General features: G+C 21.3%; 1 protein-coding gene across 2 annotated transcripts in view; it reads right to left on the bottom strand.

Annotated features, from left to right (window-relative positions):
• Positions 1-21,404, bottom strand: part of LOC127281951 (uncharacterized) — a 70,813-nt gene that overhangs the window by 9,929 nt on the left and 39,480 nt on the right. For both annotated transcript variants that reach the window (XM_051305970.1, XM_051305971.1), the window contains one exon: positions 2,047-2,285. In XM_051305970.1, coding sequence (XP_051161927.1) covers positions 2,047-2,285 — 239 coding nt within the window. The remainder of the gene's footprint in view (positions 1-2,046; positions 2,286-21,404) is intronic.

The following is a 21,404-nucleotide window of genomic DNA, read 5'->3' as shown; positions in this document are numbered from 1 at the left end:
TTAAATTTTCAAATTTCAATTATTTATTTCATGTTATAAAATGACAATAAAATAAATTAAACGAAATTATTTCCTAGAATAATTTTAAATTCAATTGTTAAATTTAATTTAAAATTCAATTGATATTTTTAATAGTAATAAAAAAAAAAAATTCCGAGAAATTTTGGGTTTTTTTAATTTCTTTTTTAACAAAAGAAAATAATTATATTAACTTGAAAAACAAATTTTCAATGTAAATAAAAATTCAAAGAAAATTTTTTAATAAATTATTTTTTTATTGTTGTAATTTAATGAAGATAAATTTAAAAATATTGTTTTCTTAATTATAGAAGAGGAATATTGTTAGTTGAAATTTGAAAAAATACAATTTATACAAAAATAAAATATATATATATTTTTTTTTTAATTTCGTGTTTTAAAATGCAAATTTTGTTTCTTTAACAATTTGAAATGCTTGTTATCAACACACAAGAGGCTGCTGTTGTTTTTATATTCTTTAAGAAATAAAGTTTTTTTTTCTCTTGTAACAAAAATAGGTACCACTTAACAATATAATCATCTGCAGCTTCTTCTTCTTCTTCGTCTTTGAGAAATAATTTCAATTTATATTATTATGCTTTTAACTGGTTTTCTTAATTAATGAAGTAAATTGTATAAATACCGGATGATGGTGAGAATAAATAATACAATTTAATATTAACACGCGAAATAAACAATATTAATTAATTAAAATTTTACTCGAATATTAAAAAAAAAATTTCCGGAAATTGTTTTATTTTAATTAATAAAAAAAAAAAATTTTTTCCCACATTTTTAGTGAAATTAATTTTTCTTGAAAATATTTTTCAAACAAAATTATTATTTGTCAAATAAAAAGAAAATTAAATTAAAAATGTTTTTTTTTTTTTGTAGAAAATAAAATTTTTTTATTCTTAAATCGTAAAAAATAAAAATTAATTTGACAATAATTGGAACTTAAATATTAAATAGTAACTCTGAAGTAATCAGTACTTTGTGGCTAGTTATGTAGGAAAACGATCCCGTATTTCTTTTCTCGCTGACACTTGTTTTTGTAAAATGACACTTGCTTGGAAAATTCGAGATTTTCGATTTTTTTTTCTTTTTTTTTTTTTTTTTTTTTATTCTATTTTACAATATATGCAGACATGTAATTGTTGTGGGACTTTAATTGTAATGCATTAGACGAGTATAATTTTATTTCCGTGTGACTTTAAAATTACAGTAATACTAATAATAAAAATAATAAAAAACTAATAATAAAAATAATACTTACTAAAAATAAAAAAAACTCAAAAATAATACCTAATAATAAAAATAATAATAAAAAATTTTATATATTTTTTTAAAAATTATTATTATTTTAGTAAAAATACTAATAATAACAATAATAATGAAAAAAAAGTTTCACATTTTTTTTTTTTTTTTTGGTATCAAATTGTTGATAATGGAAATAATTAATTAAATTATTTATTAATTGATTTAATTAAAATTTGATTGAAAATTGTGTAAAATTTTTTTTTTATTAAAATATATTCCTAATGAATCGAGTTTAAGGCATCGATCATCAATATTGCATGCACAGTGAATATTTATTGATTTTATTTGCGCATCAAGTAATGATAATTATTTATTGTCATTGTTATGAAAGTCAACAGCGTGCCTTATTTTTTAAATCCATCAATAATTATTAATTTTTAACTTTAATAAAGATAAAAAAAAAATTCTTTTAACTGATAATAGAGCCAAAAAAAAAAAAATCCCGTTTCATATTTATTACAGTAAAAAAAAAAAAAAAAATAATTTCGTTACTTGCAAAAATATCTTAATTTTTTAATATCATTATTTACAAAAAAAAAAATATATGAATAAATATTCGTAATTTTTTTATATTTTTAATATATTTTTTTTAATGTGTTTTATTATTTTTTGTTTGTTTTGTTCGGATTGGATTTGTCAATTTTTTTTTTTTCCTTTCGCGATTAACTATGTATTATAATGATTGACATAATAATGATAATAATTTACCTGAGTGTAAACGAGAGGAACACAAACAGTATCATAGCCAATTAGTGCTCCAAGCCTTTTTCTAATGTCACTCAGTTCAACGAGAAGTGTCTGTACCACTTGATCACTAGTGATTAATGCCTCTTTTCTTGCTCTATTAATGATATTTGTTGCCCAAACTAATGGCATCCAATATTTTGACATCGCTGCCTTTTTGTTCATCATTTCAAATATTTTCTTCTCCGACTCCATCATAAGACCTAAAATTAAATAATAAAACAAAATATTATATTTTTTTCACTCCGCATAATTTTTATAACTAAATATAATATATAATAACAATAATATATAATAATAATAATAATAATAATCCATTAATAATAATAATAATAATAATAATAATAATAATAATATATAAAAAAAATATATATTTCTTTATCTATTATATAATATATAAAAGTACAAATAAAAAAATAATAATTATATACATATATAATAAGAAAAATAATTTTTATTAAAAAGAATTTTTTTTTTAAAGAAATATTTGGAACATTTAAATTTTCGGTAGGAAAAATTATTTATTAAAAATTATTTTATTATTTAATAATAATAATAATAATAATAATAATAATAATAATAATGGTTTGATTTTGTATAGGGTTTTTCCAGGAAAATGCAATAAAAACAATTTTGGAAAATTTGTTTTCATTTCGAGGCAATTTTGTTGACATTCATTTGTGAGTTCATAATAGAAGATTATAAATCGGTGAAAATGCAAAACAATAAGAAATATAAATTCAGTTTAATTTTGTGAATTGTCCTGTTAACAAATATTTTTATTAAAATTCTTGTCGCGAGTGAATTCAAGTTGTATAGACACTCAAAATTTCATGTGTGCGCGACATTTTATTTTCTTTAGAAAAAAGAAACCGCAAATGTGTTTACTTAAAAATTTTTTCTCTTTTAATTTATTTTATCAAAATTATTATTATTATTATTTTTTTTTTTTTGATGTGTTCGAATGTTTCTTAAATTGCGATCGTTCTTATATTTTTAAAAAATTTGTTTCTTTTAGAAATTTGAATTTTTGTGAATTAAAAATTTGCTTTCTTTAGAAATTAAAAAAATTTTTTTTTTTATTATTTTTTTGATATATTTATATTTTTAAAAAAATTTCATTAATTCTTTGATTCTAATCTTTGCACGTGTTTTCCCGGGAGTGATCGAATTATTCTTAAAACCGCGTTCGTTTCGATAAAAAAACAAGTATTTTAAAAAATAAATTTATTCATGGAATTTTCGGAAATGTTCAAAATTCTTGTGTGAGTGTTTCCCCCCCCCCATTTGGAAGACAAAATTCAACCTCTTCAGGATATAAAGATATTGCCGAGTTGAAGGTAAAATTTTTTGTTTTTATAATTTTTATTTCCTAACATTAAAATATGATTCTAATTTTTAGTTATTTTTTTTTATATACAGAAAAATAAAATAGAGAAAAGTAATTAATCATGAAATAAAAAAAAAAAAAATTTTGCGAATAATTTGTAGAAAAGTAGCTTGCAATTACAAAAATAAAGTGCGCTTTTACAGCTCATTGAAAATGACTTAATCAGCCGTGCATGACTGATGATAAAAAAAAAAGTGAAGCAATTGTAGGTGAAATGATATTCATATCAAGTTCGTATCATTTTTTTTTTTTTTTTATTTTTTACTGAAACGACCTTCTCGAATAGTTCTTGTAATGCAACGGCAAAAGATCCTGCTTTCCCTTTTCACACATTTCTTTACATCAAAAACATTCTTTATCATGAAATTTAGTTCCATAAATTTTTTTTTCTTCAACAATTTTCAAAATACAATATTTATTATTTTTTTTTAATGATGCCCTTTAAATAATAATTTATAAATATTTATATTTTAAAATAATTCAATTGTTTTAATTTTAATTTGTTTTGTGTCCTCATAAATAATAAACAAAGTTCCAGTGTAGTATGAGTAGTAATTTTTTTTATCAATGTAAAAATAAATACAGTGGAACTCTGGTTATTGAGACACTAGGGAAATGATTTAAATGTCTCAATAGTTGAGGTTCTAGTGTAGTAGAAAAAATAAATACAGTGGAACTCTGGTTATTGAGACACCTGGGAAATGATTTAAATGTCTCAATAATTGAGATTCTAGTGTAGTAGAAAAAAAAATAAATACAGTAGAACTCTTGTTATTGAGACACCTGGGAAATAATTTAAATGTCTCAATAATTGAGGTTCTAGTGTAGTAGAAAAAATAAATACAGTGGAACTCTTGTTATTGAGACACCTGGGAAATAATTTAAATGTCTCAATAATTGAGGTTCTAGTGTAATAGCAATTTTTTTTTTAATTTTTAAAAATAAACACACTGGAACTTTAGTTATTAAAACACCAAAATATTTTGTACGTCTTAATAACAAAGGTTTCAGTGAGGTATATTTTTATTTATTTATACATACATATATTTAAAATATTTTCATACACTGGAACTTTGGTTATCAAGACACATCGAACTATTTAATGCGTCTCAATAACCAAGGTTCCAGTGTAATTAAAAAAATATATTTTTTTTTAAAATAAATTACACCGGGATTTCAGTGTTCGAGACAATTTCGAACTTGTTCACATGTCTCAATAACTGAGGTTCTAGTGTAGTGTCTAAATTTTTTTTTTATTTATCAATTGAATATAAATAAATAGATAAATATTTTTCTTTTAGAAAAAAAGTCTGAACGTAAATTAAATTAATTTCTAATGAGTTTAATTGTAAGTAATTAAAAAAATGTTTGGAATTTTTTTTAAACAATTAAACCACTTTCGCGATCGCAGTGCATTTTTCTGAATAAACGTGGATATTGTCATTTTACGTGCAAGTGATTAAAGAATAATAATTAAAATAAAAAAAAAAAAAAATACAGAGAAGACCAATAATTATGCATCACCTGCAACACTATATATATACAATGAGATTGTTATGTAATCAAAGAGTCCGTCATATGACCCGGTCATAAACAAGGTATATACATATTCTTATATAGCATCTTGCGAAAAGAAGCACACCTTTCTTGCATTAAAAAAAAAAAATGTATATTATTTATCAAAACATTAAAATGACATTAAATTCTATATCCTAGGGAATTAATATTTATTTAGTTAAAAATATGAATTATTTTTTCCGTTAATATTATTTCCTAATTACAGTAAAAAAATTAAATTTAATTTAAATATATATATAATTCCTTGAAACAACAGTCACTTGTAACAAGGAAATTACCGAAAATAATTATGAATCATCACGTAAAATAATTTTCCTTTTGTAAAAAAATTTTTAAAAATTGCTCAAATTTAAAAAAATATATCACTTTACGATTTTATAATTTAGTCTGTTAATATTTAAAAATAAATAAATAAAATATTACTGTAATTTTTATTTATTAATATTATTATTATTATCATTTTTATTATTTTCAAAAATTATTGCTATTGTTATAATTATTAATATTAATGATAAATTATGATTTATTTTCTAGAAAAAAATTTTTATGAATGACAGATTATTATTGTTTATTTATTTTTTTTTTATTCAATGACGGATTTTCCCAATGGTATGCGATGAATTGATATAAATAAATGTTTTTGATGAACTGTAAAGGAATCAGGATAAATTCTTCGAGGCTATCGTTTTATATTGATATTGTTATAAATCCTGTTAACAAATCGTTTAGTAACGTGTCACGTAGAAACTTGAATCGTTTTTCACGTCAGTCACTTTCACAGTATATATTGTATACCTATATAATGTTATAGTGCAGCTAAGAGCGCGTGAGACATACCATCAAATATATATTCAATTAAGGAAATATTTCTTACATTTTAACGAAGCTTTCTTTAATGAAAAAAAGAAATATTTTTTTTATATAAAAAAATACTTATATCAAAGAAAAATGTATTTGAAAAATATTTTACTTAAAGTAAATAAAAAAAAGGTAATTAATTTTTTTAATTGCAGCAAGAAAGAATTTTAATTAAATTTTTTAAAAATAGTTATGTATATAAGAATTAACAACAATTAAAAACTGATAAACAATTAATAATAATTAGCAAAAATTAATAAATAACAATGAATAATAAATAATAAAAATATTAACTAACAATAAATAACTCATAACAATTAATAATAATTGATAATTATTAACAATTCATAATTAATAACCATTATTTATTCATAACTATTAATAATTTTAACAATTTATGACTAATAACAATTTATTAAAATGAATAATTAATAAGAAAAATTATAACAATGGATAATTAGTAACAATTATTAACTAATAGCAATAATTAATAAATAATTAAGAACAATTAATAACTTAACAACTATTAATAATTTATAATTATTAATAATTAATAAGAATGGTTAATTATTAACAATTGAAAATTAATAACAATTATTAAAAAGTAACGTTAAATTATTTATGACAATTGATAATTAATAACATTTAATAATTATTATTAATTGATAATTAATAACAATTAATAATTATTAACAATTGATAATTAATAACAAGTAATAATTATTAACAATCGATAATAATGAACAATTGATAATTATTAACAATTGATAATTAATAACAATTGATAATTAAAAACAATTTATAATTAATAACAAGTAATAATAATTAACAATTAATAATTAATAACAAGTAATAATTATTAACAATTAATAATTATTAATAATTGTTAATTATTAACAATTGATAATTAATAATAATTTATAATTAATAACAAATAATAATTATTAACAATCAATAACAAGTAATAATTATTAATAATTGATCATTATTAACAATTAATAATTATGAACAATTAATAATTAATAGCAATAATTATTAACAATTGATAATTAATAACAAGTAATAATTATTAACAATTAATAATTATTAATAATTGATAATTATTAACAATCGATAATTATGAACAATTGATAATTATTAACAATTGATAGTTATTAACAATTTATAATTAATAACAAGTTATAATAATTAACAATTAATAATTAATAACAAATAAGAATTATTAACAATTAATAATTATTAATAATTGTTAATTATTAACAATTGATAATTAATAACAATTTATAATTAATAACAAGTAATAATTATTAGCAATTGATAATTATGAACAATTAATAATTAATAGCAATAATTATTAACAATTGATAATTAACAGCAATAATTTTTAACAATTAATAATTAGTAACAATTAATAATTATTAACAATTGATAATTAATAACAATTAATAATTATCAACAATTGATAATTAATAACAATTAATAATTAATAACAAGTAAGAATTTTTAACAATTAAAAATCATTAATAATTGTTAATTATTAACAATTGTTAATTATTAACAATTGATAATTAATAACAATTTATAATTAATAACAAGTAATAATTATTAACAATTGATAATTATGAACAATTAATAATTAATAGCAATAATTATTAACAATTGATAATTAATAGCAATAATTTTTAACAATTGATAATTAATAACAATTAATAATTATTAACAATTGATAATTAATAACAATTAATAATTATCAACAATTGATAATTAATAACAATTAGAAATTATTGAAAAATAATAATTAATAAAAATTGATGATTTATTACAATTAATAAATATTAATGTTTAATAAATAATAACAATTTATAATTAATAACAATTTATAACAATACCAAGTTGGAAATAAAAATTTTCAGTTTATTTAAACGGAGAAATGCGATGAAATAAAACAATTTTCCAATCGAGGGTTTAATGTACAGCCCTGGCATTATAATTCCCGCAAAATATTAAAAATAATTAATGATATCGTTAACGGTTGTATGTACATATATAGCAGGTACTTGAGGGAATCGATTGATTGGATAAGCGATCGATTTACCATTCGGTACATGACCTTGCTACTGCCTTGTGGTCACTATTGATTACGAAATCAGGAATTCTCTCTATATGTAGTATTTGAAAGTCACAAATAAATGTGTGTGTGCGTGTACTCATCAGACTTAGATGACTCATTTTTTTAAAACGATTTTTATTTTCAAATCATCGAGATGAAATTTATTTTATTCATTTCTGAAGATACCACAGCGTGTCCTTTTTTTTGGAGAAGTGAAAAATAAAATTTATTATTTAATAAATTTGTTATAAACAAATTAGGATTTTTTTTAGTAAAAAAAAACAAGTTATATATACGTTTTTGCAGTAGTTTTTCACGTTTATTTATTTATAACTAATTATTATTTGTTTATAACAAACTTATATTTGTTTACAACAAACTAATATTTGTTTATAACAAACTTATATTTGTTTACAACAAACTAATATTTGTTTATAACAAACTTATATTTGTTTACAACAAACTAATATTTGTTTACTACAAATTATTATTATTTACAACAAATTGTTATTAATTTACAACAAATTATTATTAATTTAAAATAAATTATTTTAAAATTACAATAAATTATTATTTGTAGTAAACAAATTTGTTTATAACAAATTATTTTTAAAAAATTTTTCAATTTTTTTATTTTATTTTTTTTTTGAAAAACTAAAAAGAAACAATTTTATTTATTATTTTTTTAGTTTTTTGCTTTTAAATAATGATTTCTCTACAACTTTTGTTTATCACTGCTACACATTTATTTCCATTATTTATTAGAATTAATATACTAATTCCATTAAACATTGTAATAAATCATTGTTGTTGTTATATCCTACCAAGAATTATTTACAATAATCCTTGATTGTTATTAATCGCTTTTTAAAGAAAAATTATTTTTTTCAATTTAACAAAAAGAACAATTTTTAATACGCTATTGTGTTACAATTAGCTTTATTTATCATTAGCATAATTTGTATAATATTTATTTCTTTATAATTTATCAATTAATTAATAAAGTCCCGAATTTAGTTTTAAACTTTTCTAATGCAAAATTACTTAATTTTAATTAGTCTTTTTTATTTTCAGGAATGGAAATCTTGAATTTGCAGTTCCTCGATTGGTGAGTGTTTTTCAATTTATTTATAAAATATTATATTTATTAAATGAAAGAAATAAGAAATCAGGTGATTCTTTATTTATAAATAAAGAAAAAAAAGTGGAATTAGCAAGGTTAAAGATGTCTACTTTACTTGCGAATGTTTTACCTATGGGCATATAAGGTCACAATTCTTCCTTTTAATTAACGTCACAGACGAACAATGCTCATTTTGTTGATTACTTGTTATAGACGCAGTCATTATGACCACATACTTTGAATTTCTCTATAAATCATATGAACTACTAGATCTAATCGTTTTGAAAAAAAATCGTTGCTATAAACCTCCCCCCCCCCAAAAAAAAGGAAATATAAGTAGGCTTCAGGAAAGTAAAGCATTCTCTCTAAATCTGAATTAGTAAAAATGTTCACTAATTTAAATTAGTGACTCACTTCTTGCTTCAAAATTAGTAAAATTTTACTAATTATTAGTAACTTTTACTAATTATTAGTAAATTTTACTAATTATTAGTAACTATTACTAATTATTAGTAACTTTTACTAATTATTAGTAACTTTTACTAACAATTAGTAAAATTTAACTAATTGTAAAGCAAAAATTGAGTCACTAATTTAAATTAGTAAACACTTAAAATTAGTAAAATTTTACTAATTATTTTTAACTTTTACTAATTATTAGTAACTTTAACTAACAATTAGTAAAATTTAACTAATTCTAAAGCAAAAAGTGAGTCACTAATTTAAATTAGTAAACACTTAAAATTAGTAAAATTTTACTAATTATTTTTAACTTTTACTAATTATTAGTAACTTTAACTAACAATTAGTAAAATTTAACTAATTCTAAAGCAAAAAGTGAGTCACTAATTTAAATTAGTAAACATTTAAAATTAGTAAAATTTTACTAATTATTTTTGACTTTTACTAATTATTAGTAACTTTTACTAACAATTAGTAAAATTTAACTAATTCTAAAGCAAAAAGTGAGTCACTAATTTAAATTAGTAAACATTTTTACTAATTCAGATTTAGAGAGTAATTTAAATCGAATTTTTTAAAATTATTAGAATAATTTTTTTTTTTTTTTGCTTTTTTCAAAAAACAATTCTTTAGAAAAGAATTTATTTATATAAATATAGGTATATATAACAGTAATAATTGTAAATTAAAATGATTTTTCCTAGAAGAAAAATTGATTTTTCTCTTATCGATTATTATATATGTTTACTAGGAAAAGGAATAGATTTTTTTTCCCCCTTTATACAACATTTATATTTGCTTAACAGTAAATGCGGGATTTGAACCAGCAGTTGAACACGTGTCGCAATTCAGAGTGCTGAGAAGTGATTTCGCATTCCTAGGATGCGTTCTATTTCCTATTTAATATATTTAAATCGCTTTGCAAATATTGGAAATTCACAAAAGTTTGTCGCGTTAAGTAATAGCTAAGGAGGGGGGGGGGGTTTGAAAACAAAAAATTACCATCAAAATAAGTGAATAATTATATTTATTTTTTAAATCAATTACATTTTTTTTTAAATGTAAACAAAAATAACTTTTTCCCCCTCCTTTAAAACTCGGTCATTTGGACTTAGAGAACTAAAATTTGGTACAAATTTGCGAACATTCCGCTTTACTTTTTTTTTAGAACTAAGGTCATTTTGACCTAGAGAGCTGAGAATTGGTACAAAATTGCGAAAACTGTTTATATTCCACCCAACCACAGAGCTCGGTTATTTTGACCTAGAGAGCTGAACTTTGGTACAAAATTACAAAAAAATCCCTTTTTATTCTTTCCCTCCCATAGAGCTCGGTCATTTTGATCTAGAATGCTGAAATTCGGTACAATTTTAAAATAACAATTATTTTTAAAATATAAATTTTCTTCTGTTTAAATCGGATAAATAATTATAATAAATAAATAATAATAAATAATTTAATTAATAATTAATTTATTATTATTATTATTATTATTATTATTTAATTAATAATTTAATTTAATTTAATTAATAAATAATTTTGAAAAATAAATTTAAAATAGGTACAATTTGTACTTGTTTGATTTTTCTTTGAAAATTTCAATTTTTTTTTTTATATGTAGTATATTAGATCGAACATTGTCGATGGCATGCGAAGCGTGTTAATTGTTCGACTAAACATAGCTAATCGAGAAAGTGCCTGTGTGTGACTTGAGATGTGATCGCGACACTAAAGCAATCTCTTTTGTCTTTGACCTCGTAAAGAGAAGAGAATTCACGTGATACGAAAGATTGTCTCATCCATGGAATACATATTAGTACCGTTATCGTTAGGGGGGAAGGGGACATTCAATAGACCACAGGATACTTTTCTCGATATTCATTTGCAAATTCTTTTTTACAATTTTTAAAAAAGATCTTATTTTTTTATATCGTTTTCAAAAAAAATTTGACAAAATTTATATTTTAATTTGTAATTTCCAAACGAATCAAAAAATTTTAATTTTTCATTTATTTCAAATGAGTGAAATCATAAAGTAACGATAAATAAATAAATAGGCAAATAAATAATAATAACAATATTAATAATTAACAATAAATAATAATGATATTAAAAATTAATAATAATTACAATAATAATAATTTATTATTAATATAATAATATAACAATTATTATTTATTGTTAATAATTAATAAATATTACTAATATTATTATTAATAATTAACAATAAATAATAATGAAACTAAAAATTAATAATAATTATAATAATAATTATTATTATTAATATAATAATATAACAATTATTATTTATTGTTAATAATTAATAAATACTACTAATATTATTATTAATAATTAACAATAAATAATAATGATATTAAAAATTAATAATAATTAGGTAACAATAATAATAATTATTATTAATATACTAATATAACAATTATTATTTATTGTTAATAATTAATAAATATTACTAATATTATTATTAATAATTAACAATAAATAATAATGATACTAAAAATTAATAATAATTATAATAATAATTATTATTATTAATATAATAATATAACAATTATTATTTATTGTTAATAATTAATAAATACTACTAATATTATTATTAATAATTAACAATAAATAATAATGATATTAAAAATTAATAATAATTAGGTAACAATAATAATAATTATTATTAATATACTAATATAACAATTATTATTTATTGTTAATAATTAATAAATATTACTAATATTATTATTAATAATTAACAATAAATTGAAATAATTATTATTATTTTTATTATTCCTAATTAACATTAGTAATTGAATAATTTAAAGAAAAAAAAATAAAATTGATACTAATTCAAATTTAGAGAACGGATCCTCTTAATTAAAAAGTAATTAATTTTAAATGATTAATTTCTAATTAAAATTATATTAAATCTTTTTTAAAGAATACTTTTGTTTATTTAAAAAATAAATAAATAAATAAAGAAATATATATTTCTGATATTAATTTTGCGAAATGAATTTTCCTCTCAATATGAGATTACATTTTTTTTCATTCGAGTGTATATTAAAAAAAATGGAATTTTTTAAAAATATTGAATCTGCAACCGGATTGGTCGATTATAGTAGATGAAAATAAAAAATACAACAACTAAAAGGGGCAAGCAAATTAAAAAATAAAAACAAAGAAAATGAAAAGAAGAAAAAAGAAAAGATACTTTCTTGTATGCCGCTTATTATACTATCTCGTCGATCGTCGCACAGTTGATAGTAATCTAGGAGAAACTCAACGGGTACAATTTGTGCTAAATATAGGTACAGCCATGCTTCTTCTTACGCCTATGAATATATATATATATATATATATATATATATATATATATATATATATATATATCGTTGAGATACATGAAGACCAATCAGCGTTAACGAAGAGGAAAAAAAAAAATAAAAAATTACATCTCGAGAGAGTTTCTTGCTCTGATCATCACTGCACTATGCAATTGATCATCGACGGATGAGTTTGGTCATAACGCTGATGAAAACGATAATAATGATAATGATGATAATAATGATAATAACGAAAATAATAATAATATGATGGTTAATCATATGCCTCACAGAATCCTTTTTAGACGCCTGATAAAACTATGGAATTTTTTATTTTACCAAAATTTATAATAATTTATTGGAATTATTCTCATGGTCAAATGTATTAGAATTTTGCATGACAGCCACTCAAAATTCCTCCAAAGTGCGAGCCATTGAATTTATAATATTGAAATAAGAAATTTTTAATAAAAAATTAACGTGTTTTTTTTTCTGCCATCATGAGAAATTTAAAAATATTAATTAATTTGTTTATTTATAATAGTTAATAAATTATTTATAACATTTAGTTATTTATAATATTTTAGTTTCGTACAAATAAAAAAATGTGCCAATTAAAATACGATAAATAAATAAAAAGACAACAAATAAATAATAATAGTAAAAATAATATTAATATCCTATTAATAATGAACTGAAAAAAAACTTTCGAACTGCGAAAGGTTTTATAAGAAATAGTGAAAAATTTAGCTAAAACAATTAAAATTTTTATTATTTTAGTAAAACCTTTCGTTGCTTTAGGTAGATTTTTTTTTTTTAATAATATTTACGCGAAAGATTAATTTGATTATTAATTAAATATGTTAAAATATTTATAAATATCCCCTTATTTTGTTTATTATTACAGTAATATATAAAATATAAACGATATTTTAATGTGCTGATATTTAAATGCCATTGACTTCTGAAGAAATTTTTCTGTAATTTATGCAAATATTTTTCCAAGAACAATATCCCACGTCTCGACATTAATTTATTACTCCTCTCTTAGGTGTCGTGAATTTAGATTTTAGAAACACGCACACATACATATACATGAATAAAAAAAACGACTCTAATGAATCGTTAAAAAAATTTCGTTACGAAATATATGATTTGCTTGTCTGGCGAATAATGACTATTACTACTTGAAAATTTGAATTATTTCGATAAAATATATCAATTTTTAACTATATTCAAAATACCTAATAAATAATAAAAAAAAAGTAATAAAAAATAATAAAAAAAAGTAATAAAAAATAATAAAAAATAATAAAATAAAATATTTAAAAAAATAAATAAATAAAATAATAATAGAATAATAAAATAATAAAAAAAAGTAATAAAAAATAATAAAATAAAATATTTAAAAAAATAAATAAATAAAATAATAAATTAAAATAATAATAGAATAATAAAATAATTAAAAAAATATTAATATTAGTTAATTAGTAATAAATACTAATACATTATTAGTTAACTACTAATTAATAATTAACAACGAAATTATCAACAAATAACTAAAATTAAATTTTTTTCTACTAATTTTTATAAAAAAAAAAAAACTTATTTGCTAAATTTTAGCAATTTTAGTTTATTTGCATTCGAAAAAAATTGTAGCAGATTCGTTTATTTATTTATTTTTTTTTTTTTGACAAATCTAAATCAGTGAAATTTCGTAATAAAAAAGAGAGAGAAAAATTTAAAACTCTTGTTTGAAGAAATAATCACGTATGTACGTTTGAAGGATAAAGATTTGCTCAACTCAAACAAATTTTATTGAGTCCCAACATTATTATTATTATTATTATTTTTTCATTTTTTTTTTTTCGAAACGAAAGGTCCATAACCCATGTTGCTAAGTGTTTTACTCCCTCCATTCTGCTTTGGAGAAATATTTCTCAAACGTTACTTTGTCCTACCGAGACTGGTCATTACTACTACATTACTCTTAACTCTTCTTATTTCTTTTTCTTCTTTTTTGCTTCCTCGTGGAGGAAGCTTTGTAGTCCTTTCGTTTGTAAAAATTTTCAAAGTGTCGAAAACAAATTTTTCTCTATATAGAAACATGTTATATGAGATCCTGATCAATTGTTCGGATGTATGTTTGTGTGTGGATCCCTTTTTTTTTAAGTAGATAACTTTAACAGGTTTTAATGGATTTAGATAAAATTTGGTAGGCTCATTTATCATATTAATATCTCAAATCTGATCAAAGGATTTTAAAAAATACCCAAAAAAAATTTTATCGTCTTTTTTCCAAAAATTTTTTTTTAATCGAAAAAATTTTTAAATAGAAAAATTTAAGGTTATATATAATAAAATCGTATTCCTTACGTCAAGACGAATCGATCGATATATATATAAAGTATACATTTGAGAAAGAATTAATGAAAGTTAAAAAATTAAAAATTCACATTTTGGCAATAAAATTTTGCTTTCTCCACGAGGAAGCAAATTTTTTTGCTGATCGTAAAGAGGAAGCAAAATGTTCATGTAATGAACATCTAAATTTACATCTTGTTTTTTCTTTTTTTTTCTATTTTTTTCTTTTTTTTTCTTCTTGTGCCGTTGAAGATGCTTCTGGACCACATCTCAACTCGCTTGGTTACTATATAACCAATCTCTTTATCTCTCTCTCTCCCCCTGGTACCCTTTTACTGTGAATATTAAAGGCGCCTTTTAGCGAAACATAATATTGAAATTTAAGGGATTGCCGTATATTCAATCTTGTACAAAAGATACATATATATATAGAAATTGCTTCCAAGAAGTGCAGCCCTTGTGTATTTTACGGGTGATTCAACGATAAATTCTTGAGATTTTTGTCGGAGATATGAAAAAAAAAAAATTATCTGCCTTTGCAGTAAATAATTTTTGTTGTATAAAAGTAAAACTGAAACTAAAATACAAACAAAAAATTAAAATTAAAATCGAAACAAAAAAAATTAAAATTGAAACCATATCAAAAAATCAAAATTAAAAATGAAACTAAAATTAAAACTTATACCAAAAGAAATAAGACTAATTCGCAAAAAAAAAAAAAAAAATTAAAACTAATTCGCAGAAAAATTAAGACTAAAACCAAAAGAAATAAAATTAATTCACAAAGAGAAACTAAAAGTAAAATTTAACCCACAACATAAGTAATATGAAAACTAAAATTAAAAACTAATTCTTAGAGAAACTAAAATTAGAAACAAAACTAAAATTAAAACTAATTTCCAAAGAAAACTAATACTAAAACAAATAAAACTAAAGCACAAAAAAATTGAAAACCAAAACTAAAATTGAAACCATTACTAATTAAATTAATTTCAAAAAAAGAACTAAAATTAAAGCTAATATCAAAATAAATAAAATTAATTTGCAAAAAGAAACTAATACTAAAACAAAAAAAAAACTAATTTGCCAAAAGGAACTAAAATTAATATCAAAACTAAAATATTGAAACTAATACAACAAAAAAAATTAATTTGCAAAAAGAAAATTAAATTAAAACCACAACGAAAATAAATAAAATTAATTTGCAAAAAGAAACTAAAATGAAAACCAGAACTAAAATTAAAACTAAAATCAAAAACCAATAAAACTAATTCGTGAATAAGAAAATACTGTATGAGGTCAATAAACGCAAGAATCCTTGTCCGCCTGGCAAGGTCGTTACGAAAGTAAAAAATAAACCGTACTTCCCTCCTGTCCCTTCCATCTCTCCTTCAACCTTTTCTCTTTCCTCCGGCACACGAAGAAGTTCAGAAAACATCCTTCGTTGTAAGAACCAGTTTTTCCCATCTCGCGATTTATATATATATATACCTTTGTAACTGGTCACTTATTCTCGAAAGATCGTTAGGAATATCCTTCATTCCATTATAATCTTACGGAGGGTGTATTTCCAAGAAAATACACACTCTCTCTCTCTCTCTTTATTTCACTCAAAAAAAAGAGGAAAAATAAAATAGGAGGCAAAGAAAAAAAAATTTTTATAGAACAATTAGACGATTCCAGGGGAATGAAGTAGAAAAAAAATGAAGAGAGGGAGGCAAGAAAAAATTCTCGATATAAAAGGATTATTTTGCAGCAATTTGACTTATCATTTATTTGATACAAATAAATTTTTATTTGATTTAAATAAAAAATGTTATTTTCGTTAAATAAATGGTTGTGAGACAAATAAACGTTTCCCAGACAGCATGTATGCTTGCAGCAACCTTGTGGCAAGCTTGCCGCGTAATATTATTAACCTTGCACGGCAATTTGGCCGCAAGCTTCAAATGTCCCATCTAAACCAAGCTTGCATGGTAAGCTTGCCAAAAGATTGCAGTGTAAGGTTACTGCAAGATTTCTCAGTAAGATTATAGCAAGATTGCTCAGTAAGTTTCGCTGTAAGCTTGTCGCAAGGTTGATGCAAAGTTGCCAAATAACCTTGCCAATCAGCACAGAAGATTGCAGCAAGCTTGCCATGCAAGTTTACTATGCAAGCTTGCGATAATCTTATCATGCAATCTTGCAGTAACCTTACACTGCAATCTTGCGATAATCGTACTGTGCAATATTGCAGTATCCTTACCCTGCAGCTTTGCGGCAAGCTTGCCACGCAATATTGCCAACCTTGCATGGTAAGCTTGCCGAAAGATCGCAGTGTAAGGATACTGCAATATTGCACAGTAAGATTATCACAAGATTGCATGGTAAGCTTACCGAAAGATTGCAGTGTAAGGTTACTGCAAGATTGCATGATAAGATTATCGCAAGCTTGCATAGTAAATTTGTATGGCAAGCTTGCTACAATCTTCTGTGCTGATTGGCAAGGTTATTTGGCTTGCGACAAGCTTGTCGTGCAAAGTTGGCAATATTGTGTGGCAAGCTTGCCGCAAGGTTGTTGCAAGCTTACGTGCTGTCTATGGGTTATTTAACTGAAATATATTATATTTGGTTCAAATAAAATATTTCTCTGGATGCACTATACACAGGATTACCATCGAATTGAGAGGATTTTTTTTTTCATTTGTGCAAAAAAGAAGAAATATATTCACAAAGAAGAAATAATTTTTTTGTTAATTAGGAATTAACATTAATTATTATTAATTAATGTCAGGAAAAATTAATTTTATATTAAGAGGAAAAATTTTCTTATTAAATTAAAAAAAATAATTGTTAGTTATAAATTATTTATTATTATTATTATTATTAATTATTAATATTAATAATAGTAATTATTATTATTCATTGTTATTATAAATTACTATTAAATTATTAAATTAATAAATAAATTAATAAAAATTCAGAAAGTTAATTAATAATTTTTTAAATTGAATGAAATTTTAAAAAATGACATGCCAGCACGTGTCGTTTTTTTCTCTCTTTTTTTTTCTTTTCTTGTCTAAAATCAATTCTCAGTTGACTCCTGTTATATTATTATAAATGCGGAGATTCGTGCAAAATGTGAAGATTTTTTTTTTCTTTTTCTTCTTTTCGAGTCGATTGGAAGTGTTATGTATACATTATAAAAGTCACTTCCAAAGTGTGTTGAGAACAGTTATTACAATTTCTGGGTCGCATGAGCCGTGAACCCGTTAGCTTTTATTCTCTCTGAAAACTATACCTATAGGTATATATATATATATATATTTATATGTATATATATGTGCTGAAAATCTCTAGGTGGTCCTCAGCATCTCGAGATTACGCCCAAAAACTAAGTATATGCGTGTATGTGGCAAAATCCTCGGCCTTGCTGAAGGTCGGGCTTTGACCGCGATACAGAAACAGTCAAATTATTTCTGAGATCGACATTCTTTTTGTATAAAATATTCAAAGAAAAAAATTTCTTTTTCAGCTAATATACTTTCTAATTTGATTTTGAAAAAATTTTTCTTTCATTTAATTGAATTATTATAATATTAAAATTTGGTTATATTAATAATTCGGTTAAATCAAAATTTGGCTGTGTTAAAATTCGGATAAATCAAAATTCGGCTAAATAAAAATTCCAATGTGTTAAAATTTGGTTAAATTAAAATTTCGATTAAGTTCAAATATGGTTTAATTAAAATTTGGCTAAATCAAAATTCCGATAACTTGAAATTCAGTTAAATTAAAATTCGGCTAAATAAATATTCCGATGTGTTAAAATAAAAATTTGGTTTAATAAAAAATTTGGTTAAATCAAAATTTGGATAAGTTAAAATTCGGCTAAATAATTATTCTGATAAGTTAAAATTTGGTTAAATCAAAATTTTGTTCACCTAAGATTCAGTTAAATAAAAAAAAACCGACAAGTTAAAGTTTAGTTAAATTAAAATTTAGTTTAATTAAAATTCGGACAAATAAAAATTTGGTTAAATTAAAATTCTGATAAGTTAAAATTCGACTAAATAATTATTCTGATAAGTTAAAGTTTAGTTAAATTAAAATTTGAGTTAATTAAAATTCGGCTAAATAATAAAAATTACGAACGGTTAAAATTCGGTTAACTTAAAATTCGATTTTAATTAAAATTCGGCTAAATAAAAATTCCGAGGTATTAAAATTTGGTTAAATCAAAACTTCGTTCAGCTAAAATTCAATTAAATAAAAATACCAACATGTTAAAGTTCAGTTAAATTAAAATTCGGCTAAATAAAAAAATTCCGATGTATTAAAATTCGGTTAACTTAAAATTTGGATAATTTAAAATTCGGTTTAGTTAAAATTTGATTAAATCGATAATTTGGATTAGTTAAAATTTGGTTAAGTTAAAATTTGGCTCAGTTAAAATTAAATTCATTTAAAATTCGGTTAAATAGATATTAGAGTGAAAATAAATTCTATAAAATAAAAATTTGATATCTAAAAATTATATAAAAAAAAAAATTTGTTTATATAAAAAAAATCTCCCGTATGTATATATATATTTTTTTTTTGATTTAACCGAATTTTAATACCTTGGAATTTTTATTTAGCCGAATTTTAACCGTTCGTAATTTTTATTTAGCCGAATTTTAATTAACCCAAATTTTAATTTAACTAAACTTTAACTTATTAGAATAATTATTTAGCTGAATTTTAACTTATCCGAATTTTGATTTAACCAAATTTTAATTTAACTAAACTTTAACTTGTCGGTTTATATATATAGTTTGTTCATTTGATTCGAGACGAGGAAAAGGAAAATGACGAGGCTCTGGCGCCGGCGCCTTTTGCCATGTTTTCTCGATGCTCGTCTCTTCTCTCTTTTTTTTTATCTCGAGTTGAAAATTACCCGGACGTGCGAGAAAATTATCAACCATCACGACTTGGATATTATTGCGGGTCAGCAATTAGTTGCAATTTCCGATCACATATGTATATCTTTCACCGAGTATAATTTTTTTTTATATTCAATTCTCGATTTATTTTATTTTCTCTATTTCTCTCTATTTTTAGATTCTCGCGTATATCTAATGCGATAATTAACAAGTGAAATGTTGCACGTACGTTTATATATATATATATATGTACTAACGGTTCATCGATGAAATTAACTGATGGTTTTTATTGGTTGTAATTAATTTTTTTTTTTCGTCTTCAATTTTATTGAGTAATTGTATTTTTTTCTTAGAAGAGAGAATATTATTTTTTTTTAATATTTCTTTTCCTTCTATTGATTCCTTATTGTTAGTTTATTATTTATTATTTTTTTATTTATTTATTGGAAAATTGAAAATTTTATTCTAAAATTAAGAGGATCTTTGGGTAAATAGAAATTTATTCTAGAAAATTACAAGGGTATAAAGGTAATAAGAAATTTATTCTAAAATTAAGAGTATATTGTTGACAAAATAAATTATTCTAAAATTAAATGTAAATTATTTTGCAACTATTTTGAAATAAAAATAAAAAATATTTTTGAAATTAGAATTATATTTTTAAAATAAAAAGGATATTCTTGTAATGAGAGTATTCTTAAAATAAAAATATATTCTTGTAATGAGAATATTTTTAAAATAAAAGGATATTCTTGTAGTGAGAGTATTCTTAAAATAAAAATATATTCTTGTAATGAGAATATTCTTAAAATAAAAAGTTATTCTTATAATGAGAATATTAATTATTAATAATAAATAAATAAATTATTAATTAGAAATAATTTAATAATTAATAAAATAAATTATTAATATTAATTCTACTAATTAGAATAATTAATAATTATTTTTGATTTAAGAATATTTATATCCAATTTTCGAGGATATATTCTTAATTTTAGAGTAAATCATTTTTTTTTTTTAATTTTACATTGAAATTTTTGAAAAAAAATCAAAATTATAAATTTGAAAACTTTGTCGCGATTTATTATTTTTATTTATTATTTATTTATTTTTTTTATTCATTTTTCTTATTTCTAATGATTAATAGAGAGAGTCTAAAGGTGATAAAACCAGATCCTCTACAGTCTTATATATGTTTTGT

This window comes from Leptopilina boulardi, unplaced genomic scaffold (assembly GCF_019393585.1).
Source record: "Leptopilina boulardi isolate dan_hultmark-lab unplaced genomic scaffold, ZJU_Lbou_2.1 LbouV2_278, whole genome shotgun sequence".
NCBI lineage: Eukaryota > Metazoa > Arthropoda > Insecta > Hymenoptera > Figitidae > Leptopilina > Leptopilina boulardi.
The sequence above is the reverse complement of the archived record's forward strand: the minus strand, read 5'-3'. Positions and strand labels throughout refer to the sequence as shown.